We start from the raw sequence: 27,377 nt of genomic DNA on the forward strand, positions 1-27,377 counted from the left end.
ATATTTACACGACATAAATACTAAATAGTATAGTTATAAATATTAACAATAATATAAAATACTCAAAAGATAAGGATATACATATTAACATAAGACAACAGCCTAATAATTAAATAATTGACAGTGGTAATTAAAGAAAAATACACATTTATTACTTAGAATTTTTTTTTGTAAAATAAGGATGTACATAGTTAATTACAGTTTAATATAAAACTTGAATAATTAAAATAAGGTCAAAAATGAGTTAATATCACAGAATTTCTTCACCAACTCATACAATACAATACAATTGTATAACAAGTTTATTCAGTTATTGTACCTATTATTTTCTTTCTGGTCTCATTTGACTTCTAGGTCCACTTTTTCCATTGTTCCCTTTGAATGTATTTGGTTTCATATTTTGTTTTCCTACTCCTGTCCGTCTTGCGTTACTTATTGCATTTCCATTAGATCCTGGAGGTGGTTGTGGTGGAGGTGCATTTAGGTTTATTTCACTCATATTGACAGATTCATTGAATGTCATGATAAAATCACCAATTTTTTCAATTTCACCATTCTTACCAACATACAGAGTAAGACAGTTTCTAAAGTAAATTGCATAAGCTCTGTGAACACGTATTATATCACCTGGATACAAAAATGAACCAGGCTCATCCCATACGGAAAAATTTATGCATGCTGAACTATCAGCTACTTTCACTGTTCGAACTTCATGGTTATCTTTGAGCTGTACAGCAGGGTTTACTTCTAATACTATGCACATAACAGTTATGTTGTTTACATTATTTTGAATGTCTTTAATCAGTGTCAAAGGAGTATCTGGATTAATGGGTTTTGGTTTACTAATACTCATCATGTTAATATAGCTATTTTTTTTTAACTAACTTTTAAATTACTTCTAGGCTATTAATAAGCTAGATGTTACCTAATTAGTTATTAGGTATGTTGTGTCTGAAACAATTAAAAACAAAACAATTAAAATTAAAAACTTTTTAACTTTACTTTAAATTAAATTCAAAGATAAAATGTTTAACGTATGAATATGACAATTAAACCATAGATTAAACTTTAAGAAAATAATAACTTCACTGCATAATAAAAGAAAAATGAAAAATGAAGTAAAAAGAAAAACATTATCATAACATGATATTATACACTTTATTAATAAATATATGACTATGAAAGAATCATCCAAGTTTTAGTATAACTTAATAAAGTTATTTTTATTAAATTTAATACTTATTGAGTTTTATTCTTCATAATATTATTGCTTTGGCTTTTGGATACTTAAATTCAATTCCATATTATGCTGCAAAACTATTGATTATAAAAGTATTAAACTAACACTTTTTAATAAATAATAGGTAGGTACCTATAATTGTGTATTGATAGTTTGATGACGGTAGGTTAGGTTAAGTAGAATTTAAAAACGCCATAGGGATTATTATTATATGGGGATATTCGCAGGCTAATTTTGGGGATCTAATCAGCTTGTGCATAAATAACTTAGTAAATAACATAATATTCCAATAACATAATGCAGGTAGTTCAAAGACTTGGAACATTTCTAACTAGTACATGAAACAAAATCAGAAAAGACATTTTTTTTTATAATAAACTAATACTAATTTGTTTTTAAAATGAAAAAAATGTAAAATCTAATTGAGTACTTAATTTTAATAAATATTATCTTATGAAATTGGAAAATATTAGTAAGTACTTAACTTTAGTAAGTTACTCGCTTCGTTTACAACCAAAATTAAACAAATTTGTTTTCACAAATTTGAAGTTAAAATAGGTTTTAAAATTTGTTTACTTTAGGTTATTACCTTTGTAATGTTTTAAAATATTATACAACTAGGTATGATTTAATAATTGATAAGTTCAACAAAAAATAACATATTTTTGAAACACATTATTTGGGAACATATTTAATTTATAAAATCCCTATTCTGAAATATTAATTGAAAAATATACAGATTTTATATTTTAGGTAGTTACATCCCTAACTTATTCAAAATAAAAACTAAAACTAATAAAATTATGAAATGTACCTACTGTACCTATTTGTACATTTGTACAATGTTTTTACATTTTCATAACATCCAAAATCAAATTACTCTCTTGTAAACAACCAATGATGTACTTAAAATTAATATCCACTGTTTTAATGAAGTGAGTAAATTCTCATTTCTGATTAATCACATTTAGATTGCCAAGAGTGGTTTACTCGGGTTTACTTATTAAATTGGAATTTTATGTTAAACTACCCCTCTGCAAAAAACCCGTACCGGAAAGAACATATCATTTCAGGGTGAAATAATTGAATTATATGATCGTCGATGTCACTTACCAAAACCAATGAAATTTAAGGCACTTGTTTATCTGGAACATTATCTGGAAGTTGAATGTTTGGAAACCGTCATAGCGACCGGCGTTTGTTAGTGACCATTGAAATCGTGTAAAGATTCACAGCATTCTGATGAAGGGCAGAAAATGACGTTCGTTCGGAAAAAAAAGTTTAAATTTTTATAAATACGAGAGACCGATGAGTACAACCTCATTAATTCAATAGAATTTTTTTTTAAACAACACTCCGCGATAAGACGACGGTATTGTGATTTGTGATCGCTTTGATAACGACCAGTGGGGCCAAGCAAACAGGACGCGCAATTCCCATCAGTTGTACGTCAAAACCTGTGATAGTAGTACAGCGGAACGTGCACGACTGGCCACCTGTCCTGATAGCAATAATGTTATTCTAAATAATAATATTATTTAAAATGTTGTGCTTGGTACCTATTATAGAGTAATGTGAATTACTGCTGCTAACGACTACCTGTCGTTATTATTATTTATTACGTTCTACGTTCTACGTTCGTTATACCTACTATTTCCGGGTGATTTTGTTTTTTTTTTTTGGTTTGGTTTCAGTCTCTTAACATCCCGCTAGAACATTCAAAAATCTATACGACGTTCGAAAACTTTGGTTGAAAAATAACAAATTAATAAATATTATATTGTTACGACCAAAAACTTAAGTGATTTAACTAAATAAAAACGTGGTGAGAATCATAGAAATTTGAAATTTGAAATCGGATCTGATTCTTGTTTCAGAATATAACATAATATAGTATAAGGTATGTTGTTTTGTTATAAATTGTACCTAATTCGATTTTTGTTTTCTCTTAATTACTGCCTCACATACTAAATGAAATGTATTACCAAGCTAATTGTTATTAGTTTGTTTTATATTTAAATAAATCAAACAAACAACTCACTTTTCCACTTTCATATAGGATCAATGCGTTTCATTAGGATGGTTCCCAAATTGCCGTTAGATATAACGGTACCCCAATATGCACTGCGCAGACGAGGAGCAATATGTGTTTCAGCTATTGTACGTGAATTATGCGAGGTAAGGATTTGATATTATTACAATTGGAATATTGATTGGTTTTGTTAGTTTGTAAAATGCTTCCTAAATCTGTATACACTTTAAACTAAAATGGTTACCTACCTACCTAGATGTGGATACAATGTAGGTCAACAGTTTGACTATTGTCAGCTATGCAATATGAATATGTCTAGCATATTATCATGAACTGATTAAAATTTATCCTAGCTAGTACAAACTACCTATGTAATAACTTGTTTAACTACACTATTATGAGTTGTCAAGGAAATGCAATAGGTAACTAATAAATTATCATGGTCATCAGTAATCTACCTAAAACTAGTTGTATTTTAATGACATTTATCTTTAATAACAGTATCCCTACTGTATGTCTTCATGTCATTGTAATATTTAAAAGTATGAAATATTATAATTGATTAGGTACCTTTTAGTAAAATTATCATTTGAATCAAAATTAACAATTTTCATGATCTTAAAAATTATTAGGACAAAATTAATTAAATAATACAATTTATTTGTTTAATCTATATTATAGTACTCAATCTGAGTGATAGATTTGCATTTATGCGACTGATTCTTCTAAATATAATTTTTCTTATCTGGGAATTGATTAAAGTCAATAGGTCATATATTGATTTAAAGTGAGTATTCAGATTATCTATTTACAGATAATAAATAATTGATGTAAATATAAAGCAAATTATTACAGTATTGACTATTGTAAATATTCTTTCCATACTACATCTTATTAAATAGTTGTTTTTCTACAGTTAACTAGTCAAATATAAACTAGGTATCATTATTACGAATTTAAGCTACAAAGTTGGGTACTTTTTAATGAGATGTGAAATGATTATGATATTATGATAATAAAATATTCATTGGCTGCTCAACTTTCCCCATAAACAGATGTATTAAGGTTAGTTAGTTGTAAATAATATTAGGTATGATATTGTGTAATATTTCAAACAATAATATATTTTAATTCAAAATTAATTGATGATAACTTTCCCAACATATCAAGATTTTGGGTTTGTATATGTTGTGTTTATATATTTGCGTAATTTATTCTGAGTGTAAATATAGATTTTTGAAATAAGAATTTTCTTCTGGTCATAAATATCCCCGTAAATGATGAACTCAATATTATTAAGAAAATTTTTTTTTTTTAAATTTTTAACTGTTAAAAATACGTTTTTTTAAATATGGAAAATACATCTTTAATGACTTGGTACAAAATAAGAATTAGAAGTCCAACATATGGAATTTTTTAATATATTAAAAATGATTGAAAAATGTAAAAATACTAGGGCAATTTTATATTTTGTATCTTATAAAAAAAATTATCACAATACGATTTTATTTCTGAAAAAAAGGTATAATGGTTTTATAAAGCACACACCTAAAATCAACATTAGTTATTATTGTATTCACCATTATTGCAGCGAAACTGCCATTTAACAAAATTTTCCGTTAAAAAAAATATTTTTTTAGAACCATATACCTATATTTAATTATATTTAATAAATTTCTCTATAACACGAATTTATTGTTGTTGCCTATGAGGCTTCGTAATTTGGGAGTTTCACTGTATTTGATAATCAATATAATATATTATATACCTAGTCCATAAGTATATTAAAGTAGAAAGTATCACCGTATCACATTTTTGTATTCATAATACAAAAATAAAAAAACCGAGAAGCCCTGCTTGGACCTAGTAGTTGTTGAGTGTATATTGTCATTGAGTAGGTTGCTGTAATGGATATTATTTTAAACGATAACTTCAATGATAAGTCATTGTATAGGATGAAATCATGAAATACGATTCTGAACGGAGACTGTCTGTCAGGCGTCAGTCCATATTTTAAATGATATTGTATAATATATTTAATATTTATATTGCAATTACCTAGTTATTTATTTTTCTATTAGTAATACTGTAGGTTGAACTAATTTTTGCCTAAGACAAATCGCATTTATTATAAAATTATTTCATTTAATATTTTATAACCAAAGTAACATATTATGTTGCCTATCAGTTAATGATATTTTATATAAAAGCAGGAGGTATCACCTTTTTATATTCATAATACATAAAAAAGAATGCTTTTGGGGAAGCGTAGTTATAGTAGGTGTCGAGTTATTGAGTAGGTGACTATGTTTTCGATATTTTTAATTTGTTATACATATGATCTAAGAAGAATCTTTATTTTATATAACCAAGCTATTTAACTAAACAAAAATAAGTTATCATCTTATAGAAAAAACATTGACAAATTTTAAAAATGTAGAATACCTATAGGTACGTAACTTATAATGAGTAAATATTATTGGAAATTTCATTGTACCTACCCACCTATATAAAACTGGTTTTTTCTAACATAAGTTGAAAAAAAACTAAAAGAAGTTTAAAATGTCAAGTTTACTGTTATTTATTTTAGAATACTAACAATAAAACAAAATCAGTTTTGCGCAAATAATCCCGTTTTTTTTCGTAATTTTTCTTTTGTTTTTCTCAATTATTTAGAAAAGTAAGCGAGTATTGTGAAATTTATATTTTTAACCCCGCGAAATACAAATAGTATATAATTTTTTACCAGAAATCTTCCTCAAAAGTCCTATTAGAGCATTTTTCTACTATAAATAATGTCTTCTTCAAACACACCGAAAACTAATATTCATAACATAATAGACACGTCATTGTTCAATTAATACATTTTGCTCAGACTCTTAAATGCTATGATTTATTTATTTCTACCTTTTATAATTATTACGCCTCTGCAGTCTGCGTGTACCTATAGTACTTAATACTATGATATGGTTATTATTTACTCTTAGGTACACATAGGTACACTCATATGCAATATATTTGCACACTCTGCAAGTTTTGTAGGTATTTTTTAAAAATGATATGTATATTTAATTTATACATCTATATAATAAAAATTAAAAGCTGTTCGTTGGTAACCGCATCAATTTTAGAACGACTGGTTGATTTTTATTGTTGAAAATTGCAGTTTTATTAATTTTTGAATAAAAGTCAAAGTTAAGTAAAATACATTTTACAATAAAATGATAACAACTTAATAAATTAATAAATGTAATAACAATTCGCAGTTAATATTTATTCTGATTCAGTTTTTATTTTAGTCGCGATTTAAGCGTTAGTTTATTGCGAGGAGATAAATATGAATTATATAGACAAATAATATTGAAATGTTTTTGGTGAAAAATAATATAGAAAGAGAAGAGAAATATTTATATTTCTTATAAGATGCAAAATGATATACGTCAGAATTCAGAAAGTGGAATGCGAAATTTCTTTCACCTTTTTCATCATTCCTCGTTTATTTTTGGCATTGTAGATTCAATATTATTCGGTGTGTAGGTTTCAAGTGCACCTATCATATTTGTACTGTTTGGATTTTATTTCATATTTCATCGTTAAAATGCTAAATTTTTTATAAAATTTAAATTAATTTAATATTATGTGAAAAACTTTAAAAATAAATAAATAATAAGCTTGTACATTAATAATGTACAACCATGAAATCATGACATAATAAAAATAATATTTGGAATATGAATAATTATTTTATAATAACAACATAAGATCTGTATTCTTTTAAATTTAATTTTGGATATAATACCTTTTATTTATTTACCGACTAAAAAAACCTATAAAGTATGGCTTTAAAATAAGTTATATGTGTATAGTGTTATGCTTTTATGAAGTTGTTTGTTTACACTTTACAGAGTATATTAGATATAAGGTTAAACATATTTCTTCATCCTAAATAATTTGCGCTACCTCGTTAATTTCTCGCGAGAGTTAAATTTGTATACACATTATATTACTATTAGCTAATAGGTTTATTTTATTTATATTGGTACTTAAGTCTGTTATTTCTGATGAATCTAGGTTAATTCATTGGTCAACGTTGTCGTAACTCTTAACTATTATCGGTGTGTTTTAGAGCCAGTGTAAAATTTTATAAATTATGCCTATTCCATAATATACTAATATATAAAGTGTATTATATTATTTATATATCTTTATTTTTTTGAAACTTACATTCCTTGCCTTCATATACGAACAGTTATAGTGTTTGTGTTCAAATATAATTGTAAGAAAATGTAAATATTAGCTGATGAGAAAAAGAACTGGACATGACAATTAAATGCTACCAATAATTGGTGTTTACATTTATTAGGTACCTATATTATATATTATTAATTATTATTTTAATGCTTATAGATAATGATTCCATTAAATATATTAAATATTCAATCGCTACCTACCTACCATCTGCTATAATATTTAAAATCGTTTAGGTATAATAAATAATAATATTATGTATTTTAGTGAATATTAAACTTATTGGGTGATTCATATAGTTTATATTTTTACACAAACGGTTCAGGGGTCTTCAGAATTTATTTTTTTTTTCTAAAATATTTTTGACCTTAAGTGTTGAGAGAAATTGAGAAAGTTTTGCATACAGATTCTATTCTATGTTATAACTATAAACCTCCATAAACAGTTATAAATATATGACATATGTATATAAAATACTTTCCTATATAATACTATCAGAATGGAATCTTTGAAGTCAAAACAAACATTTTTATAGGTACAGTTTATGGAATTATAGTACTTCAATTTGCTAGTTATTATATGGTATTAAGCATTAAACGATTTTCATATTTCATAAATTGTATACAAATAATGTTCGTATGATAATGATTTATAGTTAGGCTTTGTGAGCAATAATTTAAGTATTAAAATGTATGGTTGAATTTGTGTTATGTGTAAACAATAGACTGTTAGTCGTAATATTTAGGAATAAAACTAGAAATTGTTTAAACTGAATTCTTATCAATTTTTTATTGGCGAGTTATATTTTATTATTAATGAAAAGTTTTATTATAATTTACATTTTGTAAGTCATGAATGCATTTAATTTATACCTATTTATATTTTTACTTCGGAGTACACAAAACATTGTAACCGTAAAAACTGTATTATACAAAATATTATATTTTATTATATTATATTTCTATGTAGTAGCTTTTATTAATAATTTCTTAATACTGTTACTATATTTACATTATACTATATATGTGAGGGATGATTACTCGCAGTGTCGTATCTACGGAGTATATGTCCGTCTTATCCCCCTCCCCCAAGACCAAATTTTGTACAGAGTACAACATGTATATAATATGTGTACCTATACTGCGAAGTGTGAATGTCTATTAAACATTTTATATACTCCCCTTGAAAAAATCCTAGACACGCTACTGATTACCCGTAACCGAGGGGTTACTAGTCTTAAATAACGATAAAAATGAAGAAATACAAAATCGTATATTTTAATATTTGTTTTCATTAAATAAAACAATTCGCAAATAGTTCATACGAGTTAGTTTATAATGACGAAAAGCTTGCTGTATATAGTAGATTTGTTTTTGTTTGTTTCTCTCGAAACGTGGCAATAAGATGCGCTTATTACGTTCAAAACTAACTCACTGAGGATCCTTAAGAAATCGTATAAAGAACATTTTCTGTACGTCTATCAAATGGTTATTTAATATTTTCATTTAAGCAGTTGGATATATATTTAATTAAATCCTTTCAACCGGATTGTCATCATTTTGGAAATGCAGTGCGTGATTTTGTCATGTTGCATGTAAAACGAACATATAAAACTAATTGCTATTGCGGCCTTTTACACTTCAGTTATAAAATGTAGACGCATGCGGTTAGTGAAAACAATAAACTATAATAATGTATGCACTTAAACTTTTTTAACTGTTATCTATTATAACAATAGAATTTATAGTTTTGTTTTAGAAGTAATCGTTTATATTTCTTTTAGTAATTAAAAATAAATATCCATACATTTTATCTGTATAATATATAAAAATTCCCCGACCGGGCATGAAAGAAACTTACGGGTGCCCAATCAAAATTCTGCCAAACAAACACACACGTCTTAAAAACCTACCGTTCCAACCTCTACTACATAATCCTACAAACAAGCTAATGGCCTTAGTCACCGAACTTAAAAAGATCAATAAAAAAAAATATATATATTCATATAAAAACATTTTTAATTAATTTAACTATTAAGAATTTAGTTTTGAATTTAAAAAGAATCTCGGACTGTTATATTGATTCACAAAACCCGTTAAGTTGGTTCAATTATATGAGGACCGTTTTATTTAAAATTATAATGCTAATATTATTTTAAAACGGCATGCGCTACCCTCGTTCTTACTATTTTTTTTTTGTGGAAATAACTAAAGAACGTTTTTTTCTTTGTACTATACTTAGAGAATGTTTATTGTAAAATAAATTATTTAGTTTAACGTTGAGTTAAAGAAAATATTCCAAAAAGGTACATAGGTATTATATTTATTCTAAAGAAAATTTGTATAATGGTTACTGGGTAATCAGTTTTTAAAAAATAAATATATTCACGTCAAAATATCGATATTGTTTTTTATTATAAAAATTTGTCCGTCCATAAATATTTTCCGAAAAAAATACCATGATTTTATAAGCTATAGGTTGATTTACTTATAAGTAAAATAATTATTAAATAGTCGTTTACTCGTTTCATATAATATTATAATGTGTATAATATTTATAGTAATAAGTAATTAGTTAAAATTACCTATATTATGCTAGAGTTTTAAACTATACCACATAACTTACGATGTGTTTAAATTAACTAGGCACAAAATATAATTGTAAACGAATAAGAATAAATTGTTATTATACGTTCGAGTATAATGTTGTCAAAATTTTAACTTATTCGTTTATAAAATATAAATGTCGTTTAAGCTAAACTTTATTTTTTATTTCCAGAAAATAAACTTAAGAGTAATCTTTTATCAAATTTTCAAATCAAGCAATATAATTAAAAATCTTTGTAAATGCCCTTTTAAGTTAATTTTAAGTTGTTATTTGGGAAGCTTTCTCAGAGAACATTTTTTGTATTATAATATTTGTAACTTATATATCCAAAGTCTTAAATATATCTTTTCATAACGTGTAAGTACCTATCTATATAACATCAATAAACGTAAATAGTGACGCATAATGCATATAGTATAAGGCTCATTGAATAAAGTTAAAGTATTTCGATATATTTTTTTACGTTTTAAAAAACAAAATATGTTGACATTTTTAAATATGGCCGTTTTACAAAGTACACTTTGCGCCACAATGGCTTATTAATTAGTGTTGGAATGTGACGTTTTGGATTCTCGTTGGTAATTAATTTTGGAAGAACAGCACTTGTTAGTGTTAGTCATGCTTTACTTTATACTTCACTCAACGATGAATACCCTTGCATGGACTTAGGTCCAATGTTTTATAATAATTAAACCTAATTGTTACTCTATTCTATTCTAAGTGAAACATACATCATTTTTAGGTACCTACTTTGAATCATATTAATTAAATATTATATTTCATAAAATGCTAAATAGAATGTTATATGTTTAGGAAAGAGTGGACGTTATAATTTATATTTCAATCGTTTTTCCTGTATTTGTCTGTATGAAAGTATTTATTAAAGTTAAAAATAATATCGACTTAGTATCTTAAAATTACACCACAGAATAAATTTAATTGAATATATTATTTATGGTTACAAATTTATTTGTAGCCGAAACGCATTCATTATTTTTCATTATAAATAGCAATGGGAAAATATATTGTCTTTGATATATCAATTAATATATTAATAACCAACAAATGTTTTAAAATGCTTTATTATGTCTGAGGATTGAGTTGGGATATTATATATATCTAATTTATTAGTTAGTAAATCCTTTTTTCATGGTTGTTGAATTATGTTTATTATGGTTCAATACATATAGGATATTGGATAGTGAAAATTTTTTTAAAAACTAATGTTATAAACATTCAAAAAATTCTCTAATATACTGAATTAAAATATAAAGAAACTTATAAAAGTACAGATTGTTTTAGATTTTTATCAATACTGGTATTATTTGATTCAATACAATTAATTATGCGAAAAGGTATACTTATCGATGTTTTAACTTTTTAATTTAAAATGCATATTATGCATTATCGGATTGATAATTTTAAAGTATTATATTCAGTTTAGATATTTAGCTTTGTCGTTAGTATTGTGTGTTTTCTTTGTTAGTATTTATCAAAAAAATTATAATATTAATAATGATTCATAATATAGCTAATATATTAAATTTAAATGAAGAAATTATTATAATTCGTTTAAGGGAAGTAATCTGTAATTTGTGGTAAATTAGGTAGTTAATAACATAATTTAAATATTTTGTATTTTGTATTTTAAATGAGTTGGGTCGGTATCTTATAGGAAATAATTTCTTTTAACCATCTCTTTATCGTTGTGTTATTAGTTATGACTTATTTACATATTGTTAATAAATGGTTTGTGAATTTTAAAGCGTTTTGTAATTAAAACTTAATATTTGGCCAAGGTATTGTAATGAATTGCTAAATTTTGATTTTGATTTTGACTATAGCTGGTAATTATAACTAAAATATAAATTAACGTTTTAATATTTTACATTTTACTCGCTGAAAGTAATAAATCATTATAAATTAAATTAATAGCTAAACTAAATTTTGATCTATAACATTTTTCCATATGATGGGTTGTATTATTATGCTAATAAGTATAAGTACATTTGGTATTGAATGCGTTGCTCGTCAAATTAATTTTTTTCTCTTAAAAATTCGATTAAAATTTTTAGACATATTCGTTTATATTTATGGGAATGACCTACAAATAAATACATTATACTTAATATAAGTAAATTTAATATAGGTGCCTCACAAATTTGGCACTTACAACTTTTGAAGTAGGTATTATTTTAGTAAGTGCCATTTATGCATTTCTCTTAAAAAAGCGCACATCGCCTAGATTTTCTCTAAAACAAACCAAAAACTTTCATACTCCGTTCAAAATGTCAATTTTTAATAACTCAATTTAAGTTGATACTTTGTTAACTATATTTAGTTAATATATGTTTTCTTAAGTTAATATAGACTGGCCGTATATAGGTACGTCTATACTCACACAGAGTGGATATATGAAACTATGTTAAGCTAATCCTATTGTTCAAATACATTACTTAATAAGTAAACAAAAATTTATGATAATATTGTAATGTTAAATTAAAATTTTTATTGAATTAGGAAGTTCAAGAAAATAATTCTGACATGCAGAATTCTCATAAGTACCTACCTATATAATATTATTTTAACATATTATGTATCGCATGTATTCGTTCAATATATATTGTATATATCGTGGTACCTATTGGTAGTACGTGGAAGAAATATATGATAATTTATTATTATACACTACCTAATACACTATAATATTGAGCGTGTGTTATATAACAACGATTTATTAAAACTGATGGCTATTGATGGACTCAATGTCTTTGATGTCTGAACCTTGGATACGGTCGTATCATACTTTTGGCGTTTAGTGCGTGTGTAACCTACATGCAATAATTTACTCATTAAAATGGCAAAATTACGTAGGTATACAACAAATTTAGTGTTGACTGAAATAAATGAATTATTTACTTAACAGCTATTATGTGAAAAAAAATTGTTCCGAGAAAACGTGCAGTGTGGCGAAGGAAGAGAACGGCACAGGACTTAGCGGTGCAGGCTTCTATATAGACGAGGCGAGGACATTCATCCTCATATACAAGTTGTGGACCATCAAAGGCGTTCGTGGGTGGTGTGGAGGGCAGGTCGGGTCTTTTTCGACGGCGGTGGTGTCAAGTCCCGGCTGATCGATAAAGGTTGCGCACCAAATCATCATGAATAAGGCTGCTGACGCCGCCTTAGCCTCCATCATCTCTTCCTACATCTGCGTGCATATAAGACGTTCACGAAGCACACAGCTAGTTTTTGTCAAACAGAAAAGCCACATAAACTACTCTTTCTCCGTCGATTTTCACTCATTCATAACGGCCACCAACTGGTCCTGTTTCAATTGACATCGCCCAACCAACTGTTCCTGCGTTTTTGTCTTCCAGACGTAGATTAGTGGATTGTACCAAACGAGTCCTAAACTTCATATCCTATATAATATATATATATATATATATATGCGCACACGCATACATACAATATACATATTACATGTATACATGCAACATTCAGTTGTGTATATACTTCTGTTTGTCATTCGTTTTGCTCTTTTCCTCTTTACGCACGGGGTTGTCTGCTGTACGCTGCCAATGACTGGAAACGTTATGTGAAATGGTCGTTCATGTAGGTAATCGTTGGCTATATAGTATGTATGATGATACACTGAAACATAATAAATATCAAGGATATCAGACTTTATTGCTGCATGCACGTATACTTGAAAGTCATATGTGATGGTTTTGGTATTCGTCTCTTGTGTTTTATTGACTCGTTGGTATTTTTCTGTTGTTGAGGGTGGAGTCACTGAGAACGGTGAATATAGATATGTACGAAGTTGAATTATATATATATAATAATACTGTTAAAACAGATTACAAAAAGGTGTTTGTAGTTATTGATTATGATTTTTATTGGCATATTTGATACTGTTTGATGAACCAAAATATTTTAATAAAAAATATAGATTATAATTTATAATAACATAAACGGTAATAATATTGTTTTGCTCATCATGTTTTTAATGATTTTTAACAAGAATTATCATGGGCTGTGTAATAATCTATGAAATTGCGCTGCACTTTTATTTTGAGAAAATGGTCGCATCAATTTTATTATTTCTATTTTATTAATAGTTATTTATATGTATTTTATATAATTACTTGCTTTTTGTTTTGTTAGAATGTTAGCTACTATGTATACATATGTGATATTTAATGAGTATGGTTTTTATTATTCCATTGTGATATGGTGATATATATATAGGTATATATAATAATAATAATATATTATTATACATAATATATGCAAAATATAATTTAAATATTAAATTACTATATATTAACTAGATATTATTAATATTAATTAAACTAATAAGTACTAGGTAATTTAAAAATAATATTTGATATGCGTTATAATAATAGTAATTTATTTGATAGTAATTAATTAAAGATTTCACTTAAATTTTTTCTAATAATTTTATATTAATTGATTGAGAACTACTATTATGATAATATGATATATCGCAGTTGAAAAATAAACAAATTTGCGTCCTGTTACGCCGTACGGTAGGTACTTTTAACTTGAAACCCAATTTTGTTTATAAAGACATTGGTAACTATTATAAGCGTACCTATGTACACTATTTCATTTATTTTTATGTTTTTGATACGTCATAATGAGAATAGAGTTATTTATCATTACCAACCTAGTACCCTAGTCCGTAAGCCGTTACATACCCTTAATTAATTTTTTTGCTTATCTCAAAGCTTATCCTAATACAAAATGAAAACTAATGGAAAAAAAATTAAAATAATGTATTAAGAACCAGATAGCGCCCTATGTATACAAAATACATTTAGAGAAAATCTAACTGCTGTATACTATCAAAATGTAAATGATTAAGGATTTAACTATATTAATTAACTAATCGCGCCATTAGTTATGTGATTTATTTTCATTATATGTGGCCCAGTGGCGTCATTTCAGTTTTCAATAGAGGGGGGCAAAGGTTTAGACCGGCCCGAATGGGTAAAAAAAACCGCAAAAATATTAGTAGTTTATTAAGATATCTTCTTTTTTTTATTTTTGAAAATCTATTAACTGCATTATCTATAAATCAATTTTACCTGATTCATTATAAGTATATAAGTATATATATATTATCTTATATAAGTATATGATATATTTACAAATTAATATTATCTTAAATTATAATATATTTTTTTTTTATTGCTTGATTACCGGCTCAAGTTTTGTCTGTTTATTAACATGTTAGAAATTATTTTCGATACTTTTCGAGCAGTTAGCGGTAATTTTATATTTTTAGTCGCACCACCTAATACCACCCATCTATTTTTTTTAGATCATATTTTGCCCAAATTAAAAGATTAATGTAAACATGCGTCACGAAAAAAATTAATTTTAATTTAGGTACTCAACTAAATTAACACAATACGCAAAATAGTTGAATCATACACGACTGTCGCAAGTTATGAAGTCCGTGATCAATGATAAGAGCGTCAATCGGTTGTTGTTTTTAGAATTTGTAATCATTTTAGATTTTAGAAATTAAACTATACGAGATTATGATACTAATTGTTCATTTTCCTTCACAAAACACACTCACACAAACAAACATACATAAATACATACCCATACATACAATTTGTACGTCCCCGCATACGTCTAAATATATTCCAACTATCAATTAGTAAAAATGTATCATTGTGACAATAATTTCTTAGTACATACTTTAATATTTTCTGAAAATATTATAAAATACCCAGACAGCAAATGTTTGACTAAAAATATTATTATAACATTATTGTAGGCACGTTTTTACGCTAATAAAATATAATAATGGTAAAACGGCAACAACTGGACACCGGCCCATAGGGCTGCTTTTAAAATCAGACAGGGGCAAATGCCCACCTTGCCCCCCCCCCCAAATGACGCCACTGATGTGGCCCATTTCTAAATAGTTCTAAATGTCTAAAATTTTGTTGTAAGAAAACCAGTGAATTAACTGGTATCCTATAAACAAACACATTCGAAACCGCAGTATACGTGCAAATGGAAACTAATATGGAAAAGTTTTAACGTACTTATAGCTGCAATTTGTTCTAAAAACTGGATATCCCTGTTCCTGCAGTACCCTGGACAGCCCCTAACACGTCAAGAATAGATAGCACTTAAGTAATCGATTACGCACAGGCCATGTCCGCTCTGGATAGATGCTCTATAATTAATGGAAAATGAGGGACCGGCCATATTGACAATGTGATTGGGGCTATTCAATACAATCCATCTCTCACATTATAAACAAATTTCAACGGATGTTGGAAGAACCCCACGAAGTCACTAACTATGCGATCAACTAGATAAGGACACTGGATATCCAACTGTAGACACTTAGGGCCTTTCTTATCATTTCGGTTAAAGTTAACGGACACTTAACCGGTGGAATGCTGTCGGTAATAAAATCTGTTATCAGTGGGTTAGTGTTAACCGACACTTAACCGGACATTGTAAAAACAGCCCCTAGACACCACAGGAAAGTTACTCTTAGTATTAACCTTAATATTTTTTTAACACTGTAATGTGAATATAATGTAATAATGTAATAATGAAATTATGATATAGGTTTGTCTAGTTTGTCACGCTTGCATAACGCAATACCATACGATAATAATGATTGTTTCACTAAAACTTTGAAAAATTATGTAATATTATTTACATAACTTTTATGTGTACAAAACTATTTTTTTCATTCTGACTTTGGAGTTGTAATCGACGCAGTTTTTTTAAATTTGTTTGATTTTAATCAACGTAATAAAAGAATATGCTTTAATGACGGAGGTTTCCGAAACACGTGTTTAATTAATAAATACTTACTCCGTGATATTTTATTAAATAGTATTAAAGTACTTTGATGTGTAATATATTTATACGTGAACCCAAAAATAGGTTAGTACTACAATACATGCATTATATCCAAGGAAAGTCTTTATTTGAAGTTTAGTTAAACTAGCACAAAGGATTTTGGGTGCAAAGAGAAACCGATATTTCGGTATAACTGAAAACATATATTTCGTATTATTTTCAGTTGTGTATGGATTTGTTGCTGCGTTTCGCCTATTTGCTTTGCAAGTCCCATAAATACACATACGAAACTTTCATTTTAATTATCGTATTTGATGCTATAAAATGATACCAATAGTTAATTGAAATTCATGTTAGGTATATATGCATTACATGGTAGAAGATATAGTAGGTATGTATAATATAATACATACGGTAGGTACATTTTATATTACAATTCATAAGGTACTCTAGTAAATATTGTATTTATTGACCAAAATGTATTGTTTATCCGTCAATGTGGTTATATTGATAGTTATGTATATTCAAATGTGTTAAATCTCATACGAGAGGCTATTAAGTCAGCCATAATCTACTATTATTATCATAATAATTATGCAGATTTTACATAAATTCGAATTAATCAGTGCGATGTGTATACGTGTTTACGTCTTTCGAAATGCACTGGTTTTGAACTACAATTGACCCTTCAGAAATGCATCATTCATTTAAGAATTAAGGAAGGGGGAATACATAACATTTTAATCTATTTAATGAAAAAAAAATAGTAATTATACATGTTCGTTCTCTACTATGTTATTTTGAAAATCTTTCAACTATACTTATTTACCCACTTTATAATTACATATTTCAATTTTAGATTCTGAGCGAAGCGATGAATGTATTGATTTTACAATGATATGTGTTTTTTTTTTTTTTTTTGTGTCTGTCATCACCTTTTAGGACAGTAAAAGTGCTTGGATTTTCTTCAATAGTAACTTTTCTGATAGGAAAGTGAATCTAGTTGGTACTTTGGGGGGTAAAAAGTAAAAATAGTAGTTTTCACAAGCGACGTGAAAAACAAAAGAAAAATTAAGGAAAAACGGGAATTTTTACGCAAAATCTGTTTTCGAGAAAATCGATTTTGGTTTTTGGTGTAACTCTAAAACAAATGACCGTAGGGACATGAAATTTTGACTGAATGTTTATATTAGCATTTTCTATACACCATAAAATTTACAAAATATTTTGACTCTTTTTGAGCTGTTTACGGCCATTGTCAGTTTTCAATTTTTTTAGTTTTTTTTTCTATAAATATCAATAAAATTTTATATGTTGAGTAAAAAAGCTTGAAAAATTAATAGAAGACTCCTAGGTTATTGATTCAAAGGCAGATGAAAAAAATTAAAAATCTTTAGTCACAGTTTTTATTTATAAGCATTTAAAGTTCAAATTTTGACAAAATACGGAAAAATCACGAAAAATAGCAAATTATTTTGAGTTGAGAATTCATAAAAATTTTTCTTTTTAAATCTAAGATTTGAAAATGTAATATAAGATTACTCATAAGTTTGTCTACCTCTATCAAAAAAAAATGTCTTGAAGAAACTTAAATTAAATTTTTATGAGCGTCTGAAATTTATATTTTTACAACATTTGATATTTACTCGATTTCTCATGTAACAATTTTCTTATTTTATTGTAATTAAAAAACGAATGACTGTAGATACTTGAAAATTTCACTGAATGTTTATATTAGCATTTTCTATACACCATAAAATGTTGAAAATATTTTGACTCTTTTTGAGCTATTTACGGACATTGTCAGTTATCAATTTTTTTAGTTTTTTTTTCTATAAATATCAATAAATTTTTATTTGTTGGGTAAAAAAGCGTGAAAATTTAATATAAGGCTCCTGATATATCGTTCTAATAGCAGTTGAAAAATATTAAAAATACATAGGCACAATTTTTTTTTATAAGCATTTAAAGTTCAAATTTTGACAACATTTATCAAATTTATAATTTATTAATTATTTTGTGGTTAAAAATGTATAAAATGTTTAACTTTTATGGCTAAGGATTGAAAATTTAAAACAAGGCTCCACGTAAATAGGTTATATATAAATTACGTTATTCACAATAATATCATCAAATATACTTGGTAATATCATAGGCTGACTGACCGTTTTCGCTCAGAATCGTTTTTCTTATACAATGATATTATATCATTGAATTCAAATTTAACACCATCCATTACAGTGACCCACTTGTAACCTACTGTACAGCAGAGCGACATCCACTTATCCACCTTTTTTTTTAATTCTTATTATGTTTGAGGCAAACTACATTCCCAAAAACTGTACTCGAAAAATATTGTCTTTATTATATAAAATATATTAATAAATAATAAAGCAATTTTTCAACAGTCCAATGTAATTAAATTAATTCAATTAGATGTCATGTCATGTAGGTACCTATTTAATTTGTAATTGACAACCTGAAATAACGTTTCACTGTGTTTTTTTTTTCATCATATATTGTTATTACCGTAACATTTACGTAAAAATTGTTTCCTTACTTCATATTAGTAATTTTATTTAACTGTAAAAGTTTATTTTTGTTTACTATATTATTGGCTGTTGAAGTACCGAAGTAACACAGTAATGGAAATAATAACATTAATATTCCTCCTCCCCTACGAAAAATGCACAAGTAAAATCAAACTTTGCTTTAAATTAGATTGGTAGTTATTTCATTTGAGTAACCATTTCATCGTTTTTGTACAACTTTGATACCTATTATATATTTAATGCGCATGATTGTAAATTTGTAAATTCAAAACACTGTTTCGTATTTGTTTAGGATTGTATGCTGTGTTTGATGTATGTGAGTAGTTAAACTAGCAACTACCTAATATTACATCTAGATATAGGTACTGCAATATTATACTGTGGGTCATTAATATATTTTTAAATAATTTTTACATTACATTACTCGCGTTTGAATCCAAATTGACTCTATAATTTCGTAAAAACACCTTTTTGCTATGTATTTTATTTTTTATATATCGATATGCTGAAAAGTTTTTTTTATTATATTTCGTTATAATATATTTTATTAAATTAATTTTTGTAGTTCCCGTGTTTTTTATGTATATTATTCCGTTCCTATTTTTGACATTTGAGGTTTTAGATATTAACTTACTAGTAGGTACATACTTTCTGTTTATACATTTTTAAAGGTTTAAAAAATATTCCTCATACATTATTTGTCTATTTAAAACTTTCTAATGGAAGGTTTTAAGATTAATACTGCTTTTATATGTGCTTTTTAAGAAGAAGAATAATCTTTAATTATTTAAAGTTTAAACACTAAGTTTCACTTTACCGAATTGGTTTTTAAATTTTTGAAGAAAAAGTGTAGGTTTCCTACAAGCATTTAGATTTTTAAATTTGAATATTTGAACATTTACATGTAATTATGTGAGTACAGAAGTTAATTTCTTATAGATTTGAATATAAGTTAATCTTCATACATATGCCAGAAAGTTGATATTTTGAGATTTTACACGTTTTTATATGAAGTAAGACTTATGTTTAACACTTTTGTTTGGTTAGTGTGTTTCAAACTTTAAACTGTATTCGTTCACATTAAAAATATCGGAGCCTTCATTTATATTAATTTCCAAGGCATCCCAATGTCAATCTCTTTAGAATTCAAATATCTCGGCTATATTTACGGTTCATAAAAGACTGACTTGATACGCTCATATGAAATCAAAAAGAAAAATTCTCAACAGCTATATTTACTTTGCCCAATTTCTCATATGCAATACAAAGTTGGGGCCGTGCAAAACCATCAGATTGTTGCCACTCAGATTGTTACTATACGAGGTTTCTGATCGATGATTCTACACATATATTTATATTTTTTTATTATGTAGATATATTAAATTATTAAACAATATTAGAAGCCCCCTTTAGATCCTACTAATATTATCTTATTTGACTATTGTATTGAAACACAGATTGTAAAATTAATACTGTTTTATTGAAAAAATTTAAAAAAAATATTATTATATTTTTTTTCATCTGAAATCCAATGTTATAAATTGTATCATTTAACGACATTATTACCCTCACAATTGTTAAAAACACTTTTGTACTATAATATTGTCTAATTGAACATGTACAGTATACACATACAATAATTATACTAATTGATAATCTTATATTATGTATTTATGTACATATAGTTATAGTTTTTCATTTTGTTCATCTAATTTTATATTTATCCAAAAGAATAACACAGTGTAGAATTATACCACCTACCATGAAATGACTTAATATTATAAATATTATACAAGTTCAATCATATGCAGTTGAAAATACAAACATCTATACCGAACAGTAAATAAATTGTTGCCAATACCGGTATAGTTATGGTTTTCATATAGTTTTTCATAAATCCGTTTTTGACTCGTACACAACTACTGATTTTTTATTAAAAAATGATTAAATAGGAACTTGTTTTCACTCAGGTGAACTGGTTTCGGATTTCTAGTCATATGTATATACACTATTCCTTTCCGCCTTAGAAGTCTCCCTGTTTTGTTTGCCTATCCGCATACACTGTGTCTTAATCTTTTATTGTCGTATACATATTATAGTCTTTGTATTACTTGGTAAAGTTTCATATTTTATTAATATTGAACGTATATTGGATAAACAATCGACAGCCTTGGAGTAACAGTGTGCATTGTATACCAAACATAAGAACTGTGCATAACCTCGAAGCAAATGTAATGGATAATTATTATTCGGACATAATATATACTCGTGTATGTTTGCGAGTGTATACCTATATGTTACCAACTTCAATGAAACCAATACGAGTATTAAACACTATATAAGATATTTTTTTTAAGTACTTTGATTTAACAAATATATATTACAGCACATGAATTATGTTGATAGTGATAATATTAATAACATAATGAAATAACATTAATACCTAATATAATTAAAAAGTAAAGTAGTATATAGTTGATAAAAAATAATGGAAATGTTATTAATTTAGAATATGCGGCCAGGAATAGAAAGCATTGTTCGTTAATTAAATTAAAGAGGAAATTACGGGGGGATCGAAAATTTAGAAGATGTAGGACATTTTATTATGGGGTACTTTTTACTGGAATTGATAATAACAACGGCCCAAATAAGTTGACCCTAATTAAAAACAACATTCAAAACACTCGAGGTTCATCCGATGTTTCAAGAGGTCTATTCAAATATTTCTTGTTATACCTACATATCTATATAATATTACAATATATTATATACTTTTTTTTATCGCAAATGAGAATTAAAAATGGGGAATTTAATTTATTTGTATTTTAGCCTTTAGGGTTACATTCTTCTTTGTAATTTATAAAAATTGTAGTCATCACCATGTAGAATAACGTATAGGTAATATTGTGCACAAAAAATTACTTTATATTAGTAATTAGATGTATTTAGGTGATATGACAATTATATTAATCGCCAATGTAATTAAATATAATTTATCCTTTGTTATCTACAGCCTTCTTATACTCAAATGTTTTGATTTATAGTTTTTATGTTTTGGTTCGTTATTGTTCATACTTAAATATCTCGTTTTGTAGTATTAAAGTATTAACACTTCTCGTGTCTCTACGTATATAATGAAGACAGATATTTTTGTGAACTTTTATATAATACAATTATTAGTTATGAGTTAATTTTCTCTTTGATCATATTTTTATACCTAATGATGACTTTATAAAATAAAATAAATTTATAAAGAATGGTATAAAAATTGTATTCAAATTAACAGTTAAAAAAAGATTTTCAATTGGGTACCGCTCTGCTGTACATTAATTCTCAAGCATGTCGTTGTAATAGATTTGTTATAATTAAATTCAATGATAAATCATTATATACGAAAAACGATTCTGAGTGGAGGAGTTGTGTCATACTTATATAAATAATCTTATTTAATAGTTAAAAAAAAAAAAAAATAATAAAATCGAAAATATCTCATTGCTATAAATAGCGTAACTTTCCGGTGAACTTTTTCTTTTTGATAGAGGTAGTAAAACTTGTTGGGAACCTTCTATTAAAATGTCTAATGTTAGCTATGAAAAGAAAAACTTTTATGAATTTCTAACTGAAAAATAATTTACATTTGAAAATTGTTCACATAGTTATAAATGACTCATAAAGAATCAAAATTGTTTGAAAACTATACCAAGTATGGAAAATGCTGGTATAAATATTTGGTGAACATTTCAAGAGTCTACAGTTATTTGTTTTTTAAATATAACAAAATCTCAAAAATCGATTAATTGGAAATCGATAATAATTTACCACCGAATATCAAATATCGTAAAAATTATAAGTTCAAACGTTCATAATAAATTAATGTTCCGTTTAAGTAGGTATACTTTTTCAAAGTTTTAGGTAGAACAACTTACGTAAGATCTTCTATTAAAATTTTTATCTTACCTCTGAAAATAAAATCTTTTATAAATACATGCAATAGACCGATAAATGACTGTCAATTGTTTTAGGGTTACACCAAAAACCAAATTTGAAAATGTTGCGCAAAAATTCCCGTTTTTCCTTGCACTTAAGAAAACTATTTCGAATTTTAATTTTTGACCTCCCGAATGCACCAAGTACCAAGTAACTAGATAAAGATAAAGTTGTCCTTATATGTATTGTTTGACGAGTTTATATTCTGTAATAATTATGGCTGTGAGTTTGTAGGAAAGTGCATTTTTTTGGTGATAGTGAAACGTAGCTTTGTAAAGACTAAAGATGAATAAGGTACCCGCAATTAAATATATTTATGTTGTTTTATTATTTTAAAATAAATCAGTTCGGCCGCAACGTTCAACATGAACACGCGCTCCGTTATCATATCGCTATTATATAATTGGTCACAATAACATTACGTAATTATCATGCCGCATACACCTAAACAACTTAGCGAAACCTATCGAACAGTTCGCCCAGTCAAATCGACAAAAACACAAAAGTTTTTGTCACCCCGAATCGTTTCGCCGTACTCAACACCGATGCAGACAATATACTCACCACACCTACAACTAGCACCATGGAAGATCCGGACAGACCACCTCACAAAGTTCACAACGCTAAGCCCGTGGCCCCTCCTATCCACATCAAAAACATATCCAACTTTTCAGCATTCAACACCGTCCTAAAAAATATCACCGGACCCAACGGTTTCACCTGTAAGTCAACTCCGTCATACCTCACTGTACAACCCACCGATAAACGAACTTACAATGCAATAATAGATCATTTACACGAAACAAGCGTTAGTTTTCATTCGTTTACCCCCCCCCCCCCCTCCCCCCTCAAGCCATCGCACATACAGAGTCGTCATCAAAAATTTACATCATTCCACCTTACACACCGATATTACTTCTGCTCTTACTGAACTGGGACATTCAGTCAAGAGTATTTACAATGCCAAAAATAGGAACAACTGCCCTCTCCCAGTATTCTTCGTGGATATCCGCCAGCAAGAAAATAACAATGATATCCATGATATTACATCTCTTCTCAACACAATAGTGAAAATCGAAAAACCAATCAAAAAAAGACGTGGCTCACCGCAATGCCATAATTTCCAAGACTATGGACATACAAAGAATTATTGCAGCCATAAAGCTCGATGCGTCAAATGTGGTGAAAACCACCTGACAATCGAGTGCAATAGTCCAGCCAAATGCGCCCTATGTGCTAAAGACCACACCGCAAACTTTAAAGGATGCCCAGTCTACAAAGCTGCCTTCAAAAAAACTGTCGATCCAGCCAAAGGATCTGATTCCAACACCTATCAAAAAACCAAATCTTACACTGAAGCCACCAAAAATCATCAAAATTTACACGTAGAACTCAAAATCACCGACACTCTCTCAAGTCTTATTTCAAATTTAAACACACTAATAACTCCCCTTATCTCCCTTCTTTCGTCAGTCTTAAAAGCACTCACAACTAATAGCATTCCATAATCTTATCTTATCGACCAGACAATTCACATTAAAATTAGATTAATAATTAAAATTTATATTTATATAATATCTTATCTCCCATTATTTTTCATTCCACAATAACATCATTATTATTTTCTGTTAACCGTATCATTATTATATAAATAATACCTTGTAATAACATGTTCAAGAGAAAATGGTGCCAAGATTTGATAACTTAAGTTAAAACTTATAAATGTAAGAGGTGTCGCAAATGTGTGATTTCCCTCCTCATGTGAATAGTCATTGTCAACTGTTGAAAAAAGTTTGAATTTTGAAAACGAATTTGTGTTACATAGGAAAATAATAAAAATGTAACTGAGTACTGATGAGTAGGTAGATAATTTAGCTAGATTTAATGTAAAATATTAATGACAGAGATTTGATATCACGCCTAAGCGGTATATAACCACTTGAATTCATAAAAACGTCGGAGTGAACAGTCCCAACATTTCTATTTTTAAACTTTTCTCCTAATAAACTATGATAGCTAGAAAGTTGGTTGATAACTCATTAAAAAGGGATTATCAAGTAAATACAAAACGTTGAATTAAATTTTTTTTTTTTTAATTATTTAATATTTCACAGATAAAAAATATTTTATTAGCGCTATGGTAAATTCATATTTTGATTGAGTTAAGTTATTTAAATTTATAGACAAATTGAATAATTATTACATTATTTACTATGTATAATATAACTGTTATCTTTATCTGTTTAATATCATTTTTTATATTATATAGTTCAATATTAATCTAGATTCTAGATAGTTGAAATAGTTTTATTTAATAAATATACACTATCTATATAATTTAGTATTTATTGATATTCATCAAAATACTATAAAAACTAAATTTTTCAATATTAATCACCATACCAATTAAAAATTGACAGCGAGCCAAAAATCAATAAACGATTGCCAAGTTCAACTATTACTTTGCTCATTTTTTTTTTTTTTTATTAATTTATACCATTTTACTAAATATGGTTAAAATGTTATTTTTAAATAAATAATAAAAATATTAATTTAAAAGTCCCAAGTTTTTAAATCGTATTGACATAATATAATATTATATTACTTATGCTTAATAATTCTTGGATTGTAATTAAACACGTAGACACAACATTTTACGTATTTTATTGGAGATACACTTTTTAAAATACAATCAATTTTTACATTATGTGAAGTTTCAAATATTTTTTCTCAGTGCTTAACTATTATGGGTTTGATTTTTATCTTAAAATATCTAAGTGATTATTTAATTAAAATATAATCACACAATTTTACTTGCATTGTGGTTTATTACTATTAAAAATATCAAATATTTATAAAATAATATAGTATGACGGTATAATGTGCCATGAATTGATGTCGGTAGACTACAAATGTATGGGTATCTAGGTATACTGTATAAAATACGTGCACAACTTTTATTGATTTAAAAATTGCGATGCTAGAGTGGCCAATTTGAATACATTAAATATTCAAATGTTCATTCAATAATTTTATCGAAAAAATTTCTGTAATAATCATATTTTCTGCTATTCTATAATATTTATAGTTCCTTGGTTATTGGTTAATGTTTCATAATTTCTAAAATCTATAATATATATTATGACGTACCTATTTAGGTCTAATATACTACGGACGTATTAGACCGTCTTTTATTGTGTAGAAAAACAACATATTTTATGTTTGCTCTTAAACAATGAGACCAAGTTTTGTGCAATCTGTGCGGTTCGTTTGAGTTACAATATATAAATGTTGGGTGTCTATAAAATATAGCTGAAGTTTGGAGACGACGTTTAATTTTTATTTGTTTAATGTTTATGGGCATATACCATTAAATACAACGAGTGGTCCGCGTGATTCATTTGATGATGGGTCGATCGATTTTAATTTAGATGTGAAGAACCTCGGAATCTCTGAAGTTATATTTATCAAAGCTGTGCCTCTAATATGACTATAAAAGTGTTGTTAGTTTAATATTACCTAATTAGGGTTATATGATGGCGGTTCATACATAGGTACGTGATTTGATGAGTTTTAAGTTTCAAGTACGTATATGCAATCCCTTTCGAACATGACTGCTTGTTATACCCTATATCACATATCCGGTATGTACTATTTTTGCGTTATATACGAATAAAGTTGGCCATGATCGCTATGTACACGTATAGTGCAGTGCCTAAAATTAAGATATTTTGCTACTGCACACCTAATTCCACACCAGAATATTTTAAAATAATGAACATAGACCTAGAAGTGCACATGCCACATATAACTTCATTGCATAATTGTTTTTACT

At 27.1% G+C, this 27,377-nt stretch overlaps 2 protein-coding genes across 2 annotated transcripts in view; one reads left to right on the top strand and one right to left on the bottom strand.

Moving 5' to 3' along the window:
- Positions 1 to 130: 130 nt before the first annotated feature.
- Positions 131 to 2,613, bottom strand: LOC132948212 (SOSS complex subunit B homolog). Its single transcript, XM_061018591.1, has 2 exons — positions 2,354 to 2,613; positions 131 to 951 (listed from the first exon to the last, which is right to left on the bottom strand). Exon 2 carries the CDS (start codon positions 854 to 856, stop codon positions 323 to 325), a length of 534 nt encoding a protein of 177 aa, XP_060874574.1. The 5' UTR covers positions 857 to 951; positions 2,354 to 2,613; the 3' UTR covers positions 131 to 322.
- Positions 2,614 to 2,798: 185 nt separating this feature from the next.
- The window catches only part of LOC132948206 (high affinity cAMP-specific 3',5'-cyclic phosphodiesterase 7A-like), a 128,154-nt gene continuing 103,575 nt past the window's right edge, over positions 2,799 to 27,377 (top strand). The window contains exons 1-2 of the mRNA XM_061018581.1: positions 2,799 to 3,140; positions 3,300 to 3,418. Of these exons, the coding sequence (XP_060874564.1) occupies positions 3,305 to 3,418 (114 nt within the window). The 5' untranslated portion in view covers positions 2,799 to 3,140; positions 3,300 to 3,304. The remainder of the gene's footprint in view (positions 3,141 to 3,299; positions 3,419 to 27,377) is intronic.

This window comes from Metopolophium dirhodum, chromosome 7 (assembly GCF_019925205.1).
Source record: "Metopolophium dirhodum isolate CAU chromosome 7, ASM1992520v1, whole genome shotgun sequence".
In the NCBI taxonomy this organism is placed as follows: domain Eukaryota; kingdom Metazoa; phylum Arthropoda; class Insecta; order Hemiptera; family Aphididae; genus Metopolophium; species Metopolophium dirhodum.